A 13,945-nucleotide genomic window follows, 5' to 3' on the forward strand; every position below is an offset into this window, starting at 1 on the left:
AATAAATTCTTTGGGCCCCAATCAAATACTCGCTCGTATATTTAAGGAAATAGCGTCGGCAATTGCACCGTATCTAGAAATCTTATTTAAGAAGTCGCTGATAGATCAACTGATAGACAAGGTTCCCAGAGATCGGAAATAGGCTAACGTAAAACAATATTTAAAAACGGAGACGGAGGAATCGAGCAAGTAAAACCTATTTCCCTCGCATTTATTTCGTGCAAAGTTATGGAATATATAGACGCTAGTTCGATTGTGAGAAACCTCAATAATCAGGAGTTATTGATGAAAAATCAGCACGGTTTCTGAAAGAGTAGATCATGCGAGACACAATTTGCGCTTTTTGTTCATGATATTTTTACTTCGGGAGAAATTAAGACTCTTTGAATGGTCGAGTGCATAAGAAGTAGTAGCTGGAGTTAGCTCAAATGCAGTAGAAGTTACTTCAGGTGTTCCCCAGAGCAACGTAATCGGACCTCTTTTATTCCTGCTTAAAGTTAACGACAACGACTCTGTATTCACAAGTAGGATACGTCCATTTACCGACGACCCAGTGGTTTACCGTGATATCCGTGTTCCTGAGGACACAGCAGCTTTATCAGACGACCTTAATGCTATGCAACGCTGGTGCGACACTTGGCAATTAGAATTAAACTTACTAAAGTGCATAGTTATGAATTTTTGGAAAAAAAAGCAATTTCCTCTCGAACGCCTACTGCAGCGGGAACACTGAAATGGAAGGTGTAGACTCAATTAAATACTTAGCTTTACCCTTTTTCACGACCTCTCCTTGGTGAAACATATACGGGGAATATGTGGACAAGCTAACAAAAAATTATAATTTAGAATACACTGCTAGTATATGGGATCCTCACGAAGTTGGATTGATTGCCAGTTTGAAACGCGGGCAGCGTAAGAGCTAGATTTGTATAACGTTCTTATTATAAACTTAGTAGCGTATCCAAAATATTAGAGGAGCTAGGCTGGGAATCACTCACGGAGCGAAGGCAAACTTACAGATTAAACCTCTTGTATAAAATGGAAGGACGTCTCTTGAGCAGTGATGTTGAAAATGTATTATTACCCCATCATACTACGGTAGGAGAGATCATGTGAATAAAATTAGAGAGATTAAGAGTAGAACAGATAGATTTTAGATTTTATTTTTTCAATAACGACAAGGGATTAGAATAATATTGTCCGACCGCGGTAGGGGTACAAATATTTGGGCCATAATTAGTAAGATGTGTATTCCCCCCATCCACACCCTAGCGGTGGCTTGCAGGGTACTAAAAATACAAAATACAAGAGAATATATTCGAGAGGTTAGTGTTAGAGTCCGGAGTGCTGTGGGATGACTAAAATATAAGTTTTATGAATGGCTTCCTTATGTCCACACTATTACTGTTTGCCGCTGATCCTAGTTTCTTTCCTTTTGGTACTTTCACTTGATAACTGGAAGGGCCAAAAAAATAATATCCAGTATCGAGAAAGCCAATTCGTTGAACTCCTACCAAACCGTGCCAATTGATTATTGCAATTAATGGTGGCCTGCTGTTAAAGGTTGGTTTTGGATTGATACACAGCCAAATTTCTGTGCCTCGCCCAACAAGACACAATATGGCGCTCTACAATACAATTAACTCGTCTTTAATTCCGCCCAATCTCCGCCATCCTTCATGCCATCCACCGTTGCTATTCTGTCGATGGAAGTACAACTATCCATACACCACCGCAAGGGCTGGTAGCGGGTGGTTCTCGGGCAACAGTCATTCATGATATACATGAAGATAGGAAGTGTTAGTGATTGGAGGAATGCGACCGACAACTGAGGTCACTTCTGCCATTACGGATATTATAGATTTAGGTATAGAGTATTAACTCAAATATAGAGTATTAACTCAAATAAGGCAGCTCCGAATTTTTGCTCGCGGGTGCCACTCGATGCCCATAGCAACACATCGAAAGCCTCCCACATTCCCGTGCTGGCGTCCACCTTTATTCGGAACCGGAATACACACAATCCCGATACCGCCAAATTGATGACAAACCTTGCCATGTCGAAAATGATTACCTAACCCGATACACCAGTCCATTTTACATGCATAAAGCTGGTCTACGTGTCGTCGTCATACGCCACAGCCTTATCTGAGGGAAGAGCGACAAAGAAACCAAGAGTAAACCTGCTGAGTAGGTGTGCCAATAAAATAACATAAAATAAAACAGTTTCTGGCGTGACTTGGAAGAAAATCTTCTTATTGAAATCGAAAATAAACAACTTGGCTTTTCTACAAGGAAAATTTTTTATTTGCGACCTAGGTTTCGTAATGGTATAACATCGTCAACCTCAAGATATTATAACACAACGAAAACTAGGTCGCAAATAAAAAGGTTTCTAAGTGAAAAAGCCAAGTTGTTTATTTTCAATTTCAATACCATAAAATATATAATTTCTATGTTGAAAAAACAGATTTCAGGTGATGCCACTACGCCATTCGCACGATGAGAGATGAGAGGCCGACGGGGAGGAGGGATTGGATGATGTGGACCCTGACGGCACAAGATACTGCAGCAACGGCGCGATGCGTCGAACGAACACTAGCAGGTTTTCAAGCCGGAGGTAAAATACATAAGTCAAAATAACTATTTAATGCGCTTACATTTGAGAGCGGAATTGCTCAAACTTGACTGTTTAGGAGAGAGAGACAGCTCCATCAAAAAAATGAACTAATTATGAGCGGGGGTAAAATGAATGGAAGCGAGTCTCCCAAAGGGGAATGTTCGGAACGAAAGCCCTCGGATTTCGTTTCGAAATAATTAGGGAAAGCATGGCGGCCACGAATATCAAAATTACTCGATTTTTCCACGCTTTCCGCACTAAAAGATGTTTTTCCGAAATTTAAAAACGGTGGAATTTAAAATAAATAGTCTGGATTCTACTGATAAAGAATGATTTTTACACTTTGAAATTGTTTTATTGAAATGCATATTAGCGGATGACTCCGTTAAGTCACTGTTGCGGCATCTCCCGCAGTTTATTTGAAATTTAATCATGAAAAAAAGTATTATACTACTTGCTAATTTAGAATAGTTCCTTTATGCTATCATAAATACAGGTGCGATAAAAACAACTTCAGGTAATTGAACTTACGATAAGCGTAAGGTTTTATCCGCAGGCACACACCATGGAATGGCGCCACTAGGGGGGGTGGGGTGGGGGAAGCGCGCCCCGCGATAGCGCATCACAGGGAATTAATGGGGAAATAAACAGAAAGCGTTTTTGCCGTAATCGTGAAAACATTTCAGGGCACTTCCAATGCTCGTGGGCAACCAACCTGAAGAGACAAATGGAGGAAATACGTGCAAAACCCGAAATAATATCCTTTGAGCAACTTCTGTGCTTTCGTGGGAATCTTCGCGTCTGTCGGTTCGAGTGATGGAGCGGAGTGCTTCTCGCATGCGGTCGGGTCGCTTGGCCCGAGGGCGGCGGCTTACGATACCTGATGAGTCGGTCGTGGTGCCCCTCGTTGACTCGCACTCTGTTGACGATGCTGGCGGCCTGCGTGGCGTAGCGAAGGGTGGACAGCGTCTCCTCCACGTGCACGCTCGCCGGACTCACCGTCGCCAGCATTGCCGTCCGCGAATTCCCGCCGAGGCTCTCCTGCGCACGTGAGAGACAACAACCAACCAACCAATCAACCAGCAGCCGCCAGGCGGATGGCCGATAATACCACAATCAGGAGCCACCGGTAGAGAGAGAGAGGAAGCATTGGATCCGATGGCTCCCCATCGTAGCTGGCGTCACCACACGCTGAATAAGCCTGGAAAAGGCTATCTTAAGAAGTATCTGAAATGTTATTTGCGACCTCACTGGGTCCAAAAGCAACTCATTCAAAGATACAAAAAAGCTATGATCTATGTTTTCCCTCCGCGTTTCAAAGAATTTGTCACACACACACACGCACACACAAGGCTGTTTGAGAATCAAAGCTGTATCTAATACATATTGCAACTCCTATATTTCCGCTTTTGACAGGTTTCTGTCTTATATATTTTCAGCATTGAACAGATTTCTCGACATCATCCTTCTTTAGAATTTTGCGCCGGACTACCGTAATTCTGATATGGGAAATGTGCTTTCAAAGAACTGGAGGAGAAGGTTACTCGCAACATTTTCAACGTCTCACATCATCAGGGATCTCATCAGCAGTCATCGCATGAAGTCGTGTTGTGTAAAAAACACTGTTCCCATGACGGTTGGAATAAAAAGGAATGAAGTTGGTTGAGGCTAATTGTTAGATCCTAGAAGTCGATACCAAGAACCGCCCCAATGGTACCTTTTGCTGTCATAATACACGTAGGTAGTCTGAGTTATGGATGAGCCATTAAAATGCAACATATGGACCACCCCCAACCTACGATTCTCGTTCTCTTCCACCACGCCGCCCAACACCGACATCAACTCCCTCTCTTCCCCAGCGAACGTTAATCTTTGTCATTTCTCTTCCTCTCAACTAAACTTATTTCCCCATTCTTCTCCATACCGATACATCAAATGCCTAAAATCCCACCCTGATCGTCTTAAGTCAAACAACAAATTTCGGAAAGAGCAACCATTCAGCTAGCAGACATTTCTTTCATGCCAAAACCGAAGATGCTTGGCCAACGGAGAATCGGTAAAGCAGCAAAAGGGTGATTAAAACGGCGCTATTTGGCGCACAGCCGTCAAGCACAAATTTCGCGCCAAAAAGGCGTCCATTACTGGAGCGCCCTTGCCACCATTACTAATTTATAGCCAGCCCTATTTTCTTATTTAATCGCCCAGCAAGGCACCACTAGGGTGTGTGGCTGGGGGTGAATATACACCAGGATAATATTGACCCAAATATGACCCTACCGCGATCGGACAATTCTATTCTGATCCCTTATCGTTCGTGGAAAAAATGATATCTTAAATCTATCTGTTCTACCCTTAATCTCTCTAATTTTATTGACATGGTCACTCCTACCGTAGTGCGATGGGGGTAATAATACATTTTCAACATCACTGCTAAAGAGATGCCCTTCAAATATATGCAAGAACTTCAATCTGTAATTTAACCTTCGCTCCGCGAGTGATTCCCAGCCTAGCTCCTCTAATGTTTTATACACGCTACTAAGTTTTTCATAACAACATTTTACAAATCTAGCTCCTCTCCGCTGTACGTGATCCATTTCGGCAATCAATCCAACTTCGAGAGGATCCCATATACTAGCAGTATATTCTAAATGAGGCCTAACCAGCGACAGATAACATTTATCTTTGACCTTTTCATCACATATACCCAGTGCTCTCCTAATAAATCCTAGCTTTTTTTACCTTGTACACATAATTCACGTATGTGTTTCACCCAAGAGAGGTCGTGAGTGAGGGTAACGCCTAGGAATTTAATTGGGTCTACACATTCCATTTCGGTGTTCCCTATGCAGTAATCATTGTGTAGGGAATTTCTTTTTTTCCAAAAATTCATCACTACAAATTTTCAAGTTTAATTCTAATTTCCAAGTGTCACAACAGCGTTTTATAGCATTTAGGTCATCTGATGAAGCTAATGTGTCCTCAGGAATGCAGATATCACGGTGAACCGTTGCATCGTTGGCAAATAAACGTAGCTTATGAGTGACAACGGAGTCAATGTCGTTAACGTAAAGTAGGAACAAAGGAGGCCCGATGACACTTCCTTGGAGAATACGTACCTCAAGTAACTTCTACTGCATTTGAGCTAATTCGATCTATCACTACTCTATATAACCGACCATTCAAAAAGTCTTTAATCAACCCCGGATATTTTTATCTATACCATATGTTTCTAGCTTTGCGAGTAGTTTACCATGAGGTACTATGTCGAAGGCTTTCTCAAAATCCAGAAAAATCTGGGAACATTTCTCTCTCCCGAAGTAGATATATCATGAACAAAAAGCGCAAGTTGTCTCTCGCAGGACCTACTCTTTCGGAAACCGTGCTGATTTTTCATCATTAACTCCTGATTATCGAGGTGTCTCGCGATCGATATAGCAACTATATGTTCCATAACTTTGCATGAAATAGATGTGAAGGAAATAGGTCTTTATTGCTCGGGTCCTACCTGTTCGCGTTTTTTAATATTGTTGTTACGTTAGCCGTTTTCCAATCTCTGGGAACCTTGTGGTACCAGCGACTTCTTACGCATGTTTCTCTGTATACAGTGCAATTACCGACGCTAGTTCCTTAAATATACGAGTGGGTATTTTATTGGGGTCGAGAAAATTTATCAGGCTTAACATATTTCAACAAACATTTTATTCCATTATATGAGATTTCAACTTTGGGCATCGGTTGACCGGCACGATTTAGTAAGCTAACGGAGGTATTTGGTGACACATTGGTGACGACGCTTTGAAAGAGGGAATTTAATGTTAGCCTTTTGCAAACTGCTGGTTACTCTTTCGCCTTTATGATTTTTGAGTGAATTAGCAGTTGACTTATTTCCCTGAATCTCTCTGATGCATGACTACAATGCTTTATTCTCTTCAAATTTTCTTATTCTCTTTCAAATTTTCCACTAATCTTTTCCTTTTGAATTCGCCTAACGCTTTCCAAAATTCCTTCCAGGAATTCGCCCTAGATATTTTGTAATCATAAGCGATCGCATTATTTTTCTCACTAGAAATATCATCCCTAATATATTCCATCTTGGCGTGACATAGCCTTTGACGTCGTAATGCCTTTCTAACATCCGCGTTGTACCATCTAGGTTCCATGCTATATTTTATAAATTTACAGGGAATGAACTTGTTCACTGCTAAGCGCGTGATCCCAAAGAAGTGATTCCACGTATCCTTGATATTTTGGTGATTACTATCTTTCTTAAAACTTGCAAATTGAATCTGCAGCACCCACTCCAGGTCATTGCAGTCTCTTCTTAAAACAAGTAAATTTTTTTAGGCTTCTTACTTCGGACTCCATGTAGCGAAAACTTAGCATTTACTGCCTGGCATTTTTGGCACTGTATCACGCCCTTAGGGTTTTGGAATTTTGTGACATTAACTCGCATGGTCAGCAGCCTTTCTACTCTCAAAAGATCGCCTGGTTACGGATCATTTGTTAGGACGACATGGTGAACTGGTACCAATCGTACGGTACCTGTAGTTCTGCCATGTTCCCTGTCTCTGGAAGTTAGTTTTGTGGTGGTTAATTGGACAACGCTTCTGGCCTTGTACCCAAATCAATCTAGCTCCGCCTCTAGATATTTGGCATTGACATCTCCCACCAAGTCCCTGGCACAATGTCCATTTAGTTGGTCTGCTGGCAGCTGGTATGAAGTGAATTCCAGCTGCCTGTTCCTCAAAACTCCCTTGGTTTTGAGGAAGTCATCAGTACTGGTGCTGTTGATGGCAACAGTGCTGGTTCCTCTTAAAATGCATTTTGGCGGCGTGGGCAGCTAGGCCGTCAGCTTCTTCTCCAAGTTAACCCACCCAGCAACATTGTACACCGTTATTGCCGATATTTTATGTGTCTTTGGGACCGACGTCTGTGTCCCCATCGCCTCAGTCGTCGTCTCGATTGGTGTATACTGATTAGCGTGTGTTATGTCGCGGGATACTAATGCACGGCGCCTTTTAAAGGGGGTACCTTTTTTCCATAAGACGACAGTGAAGCCGTCGTATTCTTGACCGTGCGATGTTTGCGCTTGTTGGCCTGTGCTTTCATTATTGTTTTCGTTTTCGGCGAGCGGGAGGGCTGGCGGATGTTCCGCTGAACACGTGGACGCTGTCGCGATGTTATTGTCTACAGCCGCATTAACCCCGACGCCCTCGGGGGAAATCGTGTTTACAGCGACGGTTTTGTTTGCCTCGTGAGAGTTAATTTTTGCTAAATGTCGCTTTCTGATTGCGGAAATAGCTGCGGCTGCAGCAGGAAATGGTGAAGCCGGTACAAATCTTAGGAAATTTTTCAGGATAGGAGTGTGCGCTCTTGTTTTTTCCGACGTTAACCGCAGGGTGGATCCCTGTCCCCTCTCGGATAGGGCCCACCTTGCATGGGAAGCAAGCGGCTCCGCTGAGCATCGCGCACGCCCCCGCGTAGGCCCGTTCCCGGGCCGCCGACGAGGCAGCGGTGGGAGACGGGAGCAGCGAATGCCCCCCTTCCCCGGAGGGAAGGGGCGAGAGATGCGCCATCCTAGCTCTCCCCGGGAAGACTTATTATCACTTTGAATTTTGCACAAGAAAAGACCTTTAACCTCTCTCTCTCAAATAATGAAATAAAATAATAAAACTCAGAGAGAGAAGAATGCTATATTTGTCCACGAGTCCCTACATACTGGGCGAAAGATACTGAGGAGCTTTTCCAATACTCAACCATGAAAGCCATGAAATGGCACAACGAATTATAATGTGATATTTACATGCTGACATGCTTGTACTTGAAGAAACCTACATGTGCAGCGCGGAATACAATTCAAGTTAAATTTTTTAATATATTCCATTAAAACATCACAATTTCTAAGCTTTTCTGAAATATTGAATATTGGAAAATGCATTGTTCTGAAAACCCAAATGTTCTCGTCGGCAGGAGATCCTCAATATATGGAGTAGAAAGACAAGTTTTTCGCTATAATAAACTGACTTCGTTTTCCTATTTCAGACTTTAAGTGTACAAATTGCATGTGGACAAACTATGTCAGTTACTCACTACGATAAAGTAATTCGAAGAAGTTACGTCCGTAAATCTATCTAAAGACATCTTTCCGTGTAACGTTTTGAAATATCTGAAAGCCCATCGTCACAATATATTCAATGGAAGAATGCGCTGAATCTATGATAGTTATGAAGCATTAAAATTTGAAAATACTCGGAGAGAAAACCCGAGACAAATCCATCGCTACAATGTATTACAGTAGAAATTATATTACTTGAAAGTGAATGTTTCTAGAAAGGCATCGTTCTCGATGGATTCTTGTGAGTGCGTACATCATGCTCACTCTCGTAAAAGGGGAAATGACAATGTCAACACTCTAAACGCATCAAGGAAGGGGGGAAAGTGACCTCGGCGCCCCGGCACATTCCACTGCTTCACGCTGACATACAAGTATGCATCTTGGGGAATTTTTCGCATGAGTGCATTTAAACAGCTCCGAAAACTCAATATTTAGCGTTTTTTGCGCACTCCTGTAGTTTCAAGGGGCAACTCACAGCTTTTTTCTCCTTCCGGGCACACATCAAGCGAAAATTTCATGTAGTTCTAGTGAAATCGCAAAACGTGAGTTTCCACATTTTTAGTGTTTAGGATGAATGAGCGTCGTTCATAACACACCCTAATTTCCATACGATTGGGTTCGTTCGTTTGAAGTTCTGCCCACTTCGCGGCCGATCACTACAGCGACTAGCTGCCTACCGATCGATCCAACCCGATCAAACACCGATCGATCCAACCCGAAATAAAAATGTCATCAGTTGTCATGCATCCCACCGCGAAACACCGGCCCGCCTCCCGCGTTAAGTACCATGCAATCAAGTGACTCGAGGCGGCAGGGCCAGGTCGATCAAAGGACATGAAGGTGGCTAAGTCCGTATGCGTGACTCCGGCCGCGTGCGCTCCCGGTCGAGTGAGCACGCAGCGCGCCCAAATATCACGTCGCGTGTCACGTGATGCATCCACTCATCCAAATATAAAGACAAGGCCAAAGGTATACATACCTAAGCGATAAAAGAACGCGAAATTTCTTCGGTTAATGGGTCATACCTATCACTTTTGATCGATATCGGACGCATTTTTGACGCGTTAGACTATGGACCCAATCTTGTGAGTTGATAAGTGCCAGCAGATCGATTGGGGAAGGGATGCTTTTTGGTTGGCTAGAGCGGGCTGGTCTTTCGCCCACCATCCATCAAAGGGCGGCTTGGGGGCGGGGCAGGGGTGATAAACTGAGGGGAACTCATCTGTGCATTTACACCGATCAAGTCAAGATCGAATTAAAGATGTATAAAAAATAGACCGAACATTTCAATTGTGGACCGTCTGCATTATTTATATTTGCTCAGAAGATTACCTTTAATAACAGTAGCAATAAGTACTAAAACCTCTTTGGGTTGTCATATAAAAAAACTATGTATTATCGGTCACCCGATTATATTTGAAACAGCCTGAAAAACACGAATCTTCACCATTTGATCCAATGAGCAACAACTTTGGGCGATGCTTCCCAGTCAGTCTGCTTCACAGCAAGATGAGAAAACATTTGAAAAGGCTTGCGCAGCAAACGTCAAAATGTAGTTATCGATATTTTGGCAACATCTCATACGATCACTGTCACGAGATCATCTATTGACAACGATCGCTATAGACATGTGGGAACGCATAGCTCATCCCGAGGGGGAATAGAGGCAGGGGTGTGGGATCGAAGACGATGATCCCTCTGGCAGGTGGCGACCCCCGACCAATGCAGGACGCGAGTGATGTCGTCGGTGGAAAGGCTACTTGAGATGAGGGGGTTTCATTTGGAGGAATGCGAAGATGGAAAAAGGATTTCCTTCCCTCCCCGACAAGCCCCTGGGGTGTGTCTAGGAATAGGAATGGTGGAAACCAGGCGCTATAGGGGAGGGGTAGAGAAAAATGAAAGGAAAATCGCGGAGACACAGAAAAGACCCATGTTGGTAGGATAGTTAAATGAAAACACTGCATAATTTCCAAATGGGAAATGCGTGAAGGACAATACGTGAAAAATCAGGAAAATTTAAAGAGAACCAGAGTTGATTTAGGCGACAAGAGAACCGGACAGTAATTAGCATATAAAGTTGAAAACAATCCCGTAGCCAAATGCGTTGTGCGACCGCCCCGATACGCGGTCGTCGCGCCCAGGAGGGCTTTTCCGCTTGGGGTTGCTCGAATACTGCTGACCTGCGGCACCCGAGCGAAGCCCAAGCCGACCGACCCCTTGCGCTAGTCGGTCCGGGTGCGACAGTGCGATCCCGGGGGGGGGGAGCCAATTACGGGAACCTACAGGCATCAAAGAAAGTATTGCGCTGCGATGGGAAGGACAGGCGATAAATGACAGTGACAGCGGCAATTGTTTGATAGAAATTGAACAGTACGAGAAAAGCTCCCTCCATCAGCAAACGGACTCTCGCCTCACCTGCGTCGCAATGCAGGTGTCCCATTCCATAGAGACAACATCCAAGCAAGATACAAAACCCACGACGAAAAAACTTCAGGGAAGTTGTTGGTAGAGGGGCCAAATGCCACCGAAACACCAAAAAAGAAACGTCCGAAAATAGCCAAGGTTGGAAGGTAAAAAAACAGGGTAAGTGGACGACGGTGCGAAAAATGTTTGTGATGCACCCCTAGAAAGAACCATAGAAATTGTATCAAGTATAAGATAAACAATGCAAGTGTCTGTGTGTGAAAAATATGTATGTCACTGGGTAAAATCCAAATATCATCCGAATGCGGAAGATGTAGGTCGTAGTACTCGTAAGGCATTACCACATGTACGGAGAGAGTATGTAGGGTCCGGGAGCAGCAGACTCCATTGCTCCACGTACGCCATTCTGTGACGCATGTGATATTCTTATCTCATGAACATATTCTTATCATCAATGCTAAATTCTCCCAACACTTTTATCAGTGTGTCCCTGGATACAAAATTATGCGCCATTTTAAAGTCCACAAATGTCATTATCCCCTCTTATCTGCAGCAATTGTCCTGATTTTGATCAGTCTTGATGGTGAAGATCTGTTCCGCGTGAAATTGTCCTTACCTGACGACCTATTGGTTGATATGCAAGTATGTAATTCTCGAATATATTTTGGAAACTTTTGGACAGTATCTTACATGTGACTGGTACAAGTGATACGTTCCTGTAGTTAAGAATGATCTGGTACTTTCCCGGCGAATAATGTTTTCCAAGATTATTCGGGTCTCCCACCGGGTCCACGTTCGTAGGTTTGCCGACGTTTCGATGGCCGAGTCGTCCATCGTCTTCAGGGCATTGCCCTGAAAACGATGGACGACTCGGCCATCGAAACGTCGGCAAACCTACGAACGTGGAACCGGTGGGAGACCCGAATAATCTTGGAAAACGTTCCTGTAGTTGTCTGCCTTCAGTTGTTCCATTCTTATGCAACGGGTGGATGATCACCTCTAACCGTTCGTCGGGAATTTTCTGCGTGTTCCAGATCTTCTTGAAAAGCCTCTAAAACTATACCAATACCTCGCTGCGTATTTGAGCGAGTCCACTAAGATTGAGTCTCTGCCGGTTGTTTTGGAGGATCTTTATGACTCCTCTCTTTCCTTCTTATCTGGTTAATTAGGGTCAGGAGAACTAATCGTTTAATGGAAGTCCATATTGTTCTGTGGAAGGTCACAGCTGAGTAGTTCTTAGGGAAGTGTTTAGCCACGTGCTCATAGTTTTGTTTTCTGTTTGAAGTAAGTGCAATCCTGAATAGTTGATGTAGCAGACGTTGGTCGGAGAATAAACTTTCCGACGTTCCGACTTTGATATAGTAAGTCTCTGCTGTAGTGCTTCTTGGAGGCACCCTCCCATACCTCTCGGGTCGTCTCTTTCGAATCCTCTGCAGTCTAGAATTTCAATTTCTCGCATCCTGAATCCTCGGCTTGGCAAATCCCAAGGGTTACTATTTACATTTTCAGCCTGATAATGAAAAGAGAGTAATTTATTGTTGAAAATTGCTTTATTGTTTTTTGAAGTATTCTCCATGATAATGAATACACTTTTGCATGCGCTCGAACCAATTTTCGTAATACTTTTTCCACTACGACTGAGGTACATCCAACACCTGGTTTTTGAATGCATCGACGGCTTCTTCAGTCACCGAAAAAGGTTGGCAACGCAATTTTTTTTGACAAACGGGAATAAAAGGAAGTCATTTGGTCCTAAATCAGGGCTGTGCGGAGGATGACCCATCAATTCAACGTTTTAGCCCATCAAATAGGTAGTTGCTTCAGCCGACCTGTGAGAGCTTGCATTCTCATGACGAAGAATGATCCTTCATTGCCGCTTCCTTTTCCGTATTTCACCGAGCACTTTTGGCAAACAAATGCTCGTGTACCAGTCATAATTCACGGTTCTACGTTGCTCTAACGGTACACTCGCCACATGTCCAGTTATTCCTAAGAAACAGGCGATCATTTGCTTCGATGTGCTTCGTGCACGAACCACTTTTGTCGGATTCGAGGCACGCTTGTCGGATTCGGCTCGTTTTGGAAGACCCATACAGTGGATTGCTGTTTTGTTCCGGGCTCGTACGCATAGATCCAAGTTTCGTCACCTATGTAGATGTTATACACAACTTTTGATGCACCGCGATTGTATTTGTTGAGCATTTATTTACACCAATTGAAAAGAGCGTCTTTTTGAGCTTTTGTCAAATTATCCGGGATCCAACGCGGACATATTTTTTTCATAACTAAACGTTTACGTAATGTCTTATTAATGCTCATCATAATAATCCCCAAGGATGTCTCAATCTCACGACAAGTCACATGACGACCTTCCTTCACTAGTTCTTGCACAGCATCAATGGTTTCTGGCACAACTGATTTTGGACGACCTTCACGACTTTCGTCGCTGAACGAACGGCGGCCATGATGGAATTCGTTATACCAGCGTTTCAGAGTGGCGAAGCATGGGGCTTCATTGCCAAGGAGAAGTAAGTTGATCGATGCACTCCTGTCTTGATAATCCACGTCGAAAGTCGTAAAAAAATCATCGCAAGAAAGAGTTCACGAGTTAACTCCATTTTTTCTCTGAGAAAAAATTTTCGAGTCACTGTAAATAACACAAGTTATGGTCAGACGACAAAATGCTCTGATGAAAGTCAGCGTTAAAAGGGTCAACATTTCAGATGGAAACGTCAGATGGCGTCTAAAGCACTTAGTGTTGTCAAGGCTCAAAATATAAATAGCAA

General features: G+C 43.4%; 1 protein-coding gene across 1 annotated transcript in view; it reads right to left on the reverse strand.

Moving 5' to 3' along the window:
* The window catches only part of neb (kinesin family member nebbish), a 111,918-nt gene that overhangs the window by 23,667 nt on the left and 74,306 nt on the right, over positions 1–13,945 (reverse strand). Inside the window, exon 8 of the mRNA XM_071583995.1 lies at positions 3,501–3,661. Within this exon, the coding sequence (XP_071440096.1) occupies positions 3,501–3,661 (161 nt within the window). The remainder of the gene's footprint in view (positions 1–3,500; positions 3,662–13,945) is intronic.

The sequence above is a fragment of the Hetaerina americana genome, unplaced genomic scaffold (genome assembly GCF_022747635.1).
Source record: "Hetaerina americana unplaced genomic scaffold, ioHetAmer1.1.p SCAF_1, whole genome shotgun sequence".
NCBI lineage: Eukaryota > Metazoa > Arthropoda > Insecta > Odonata > Calopterygidae > Hetaerina > Hetaerina americana.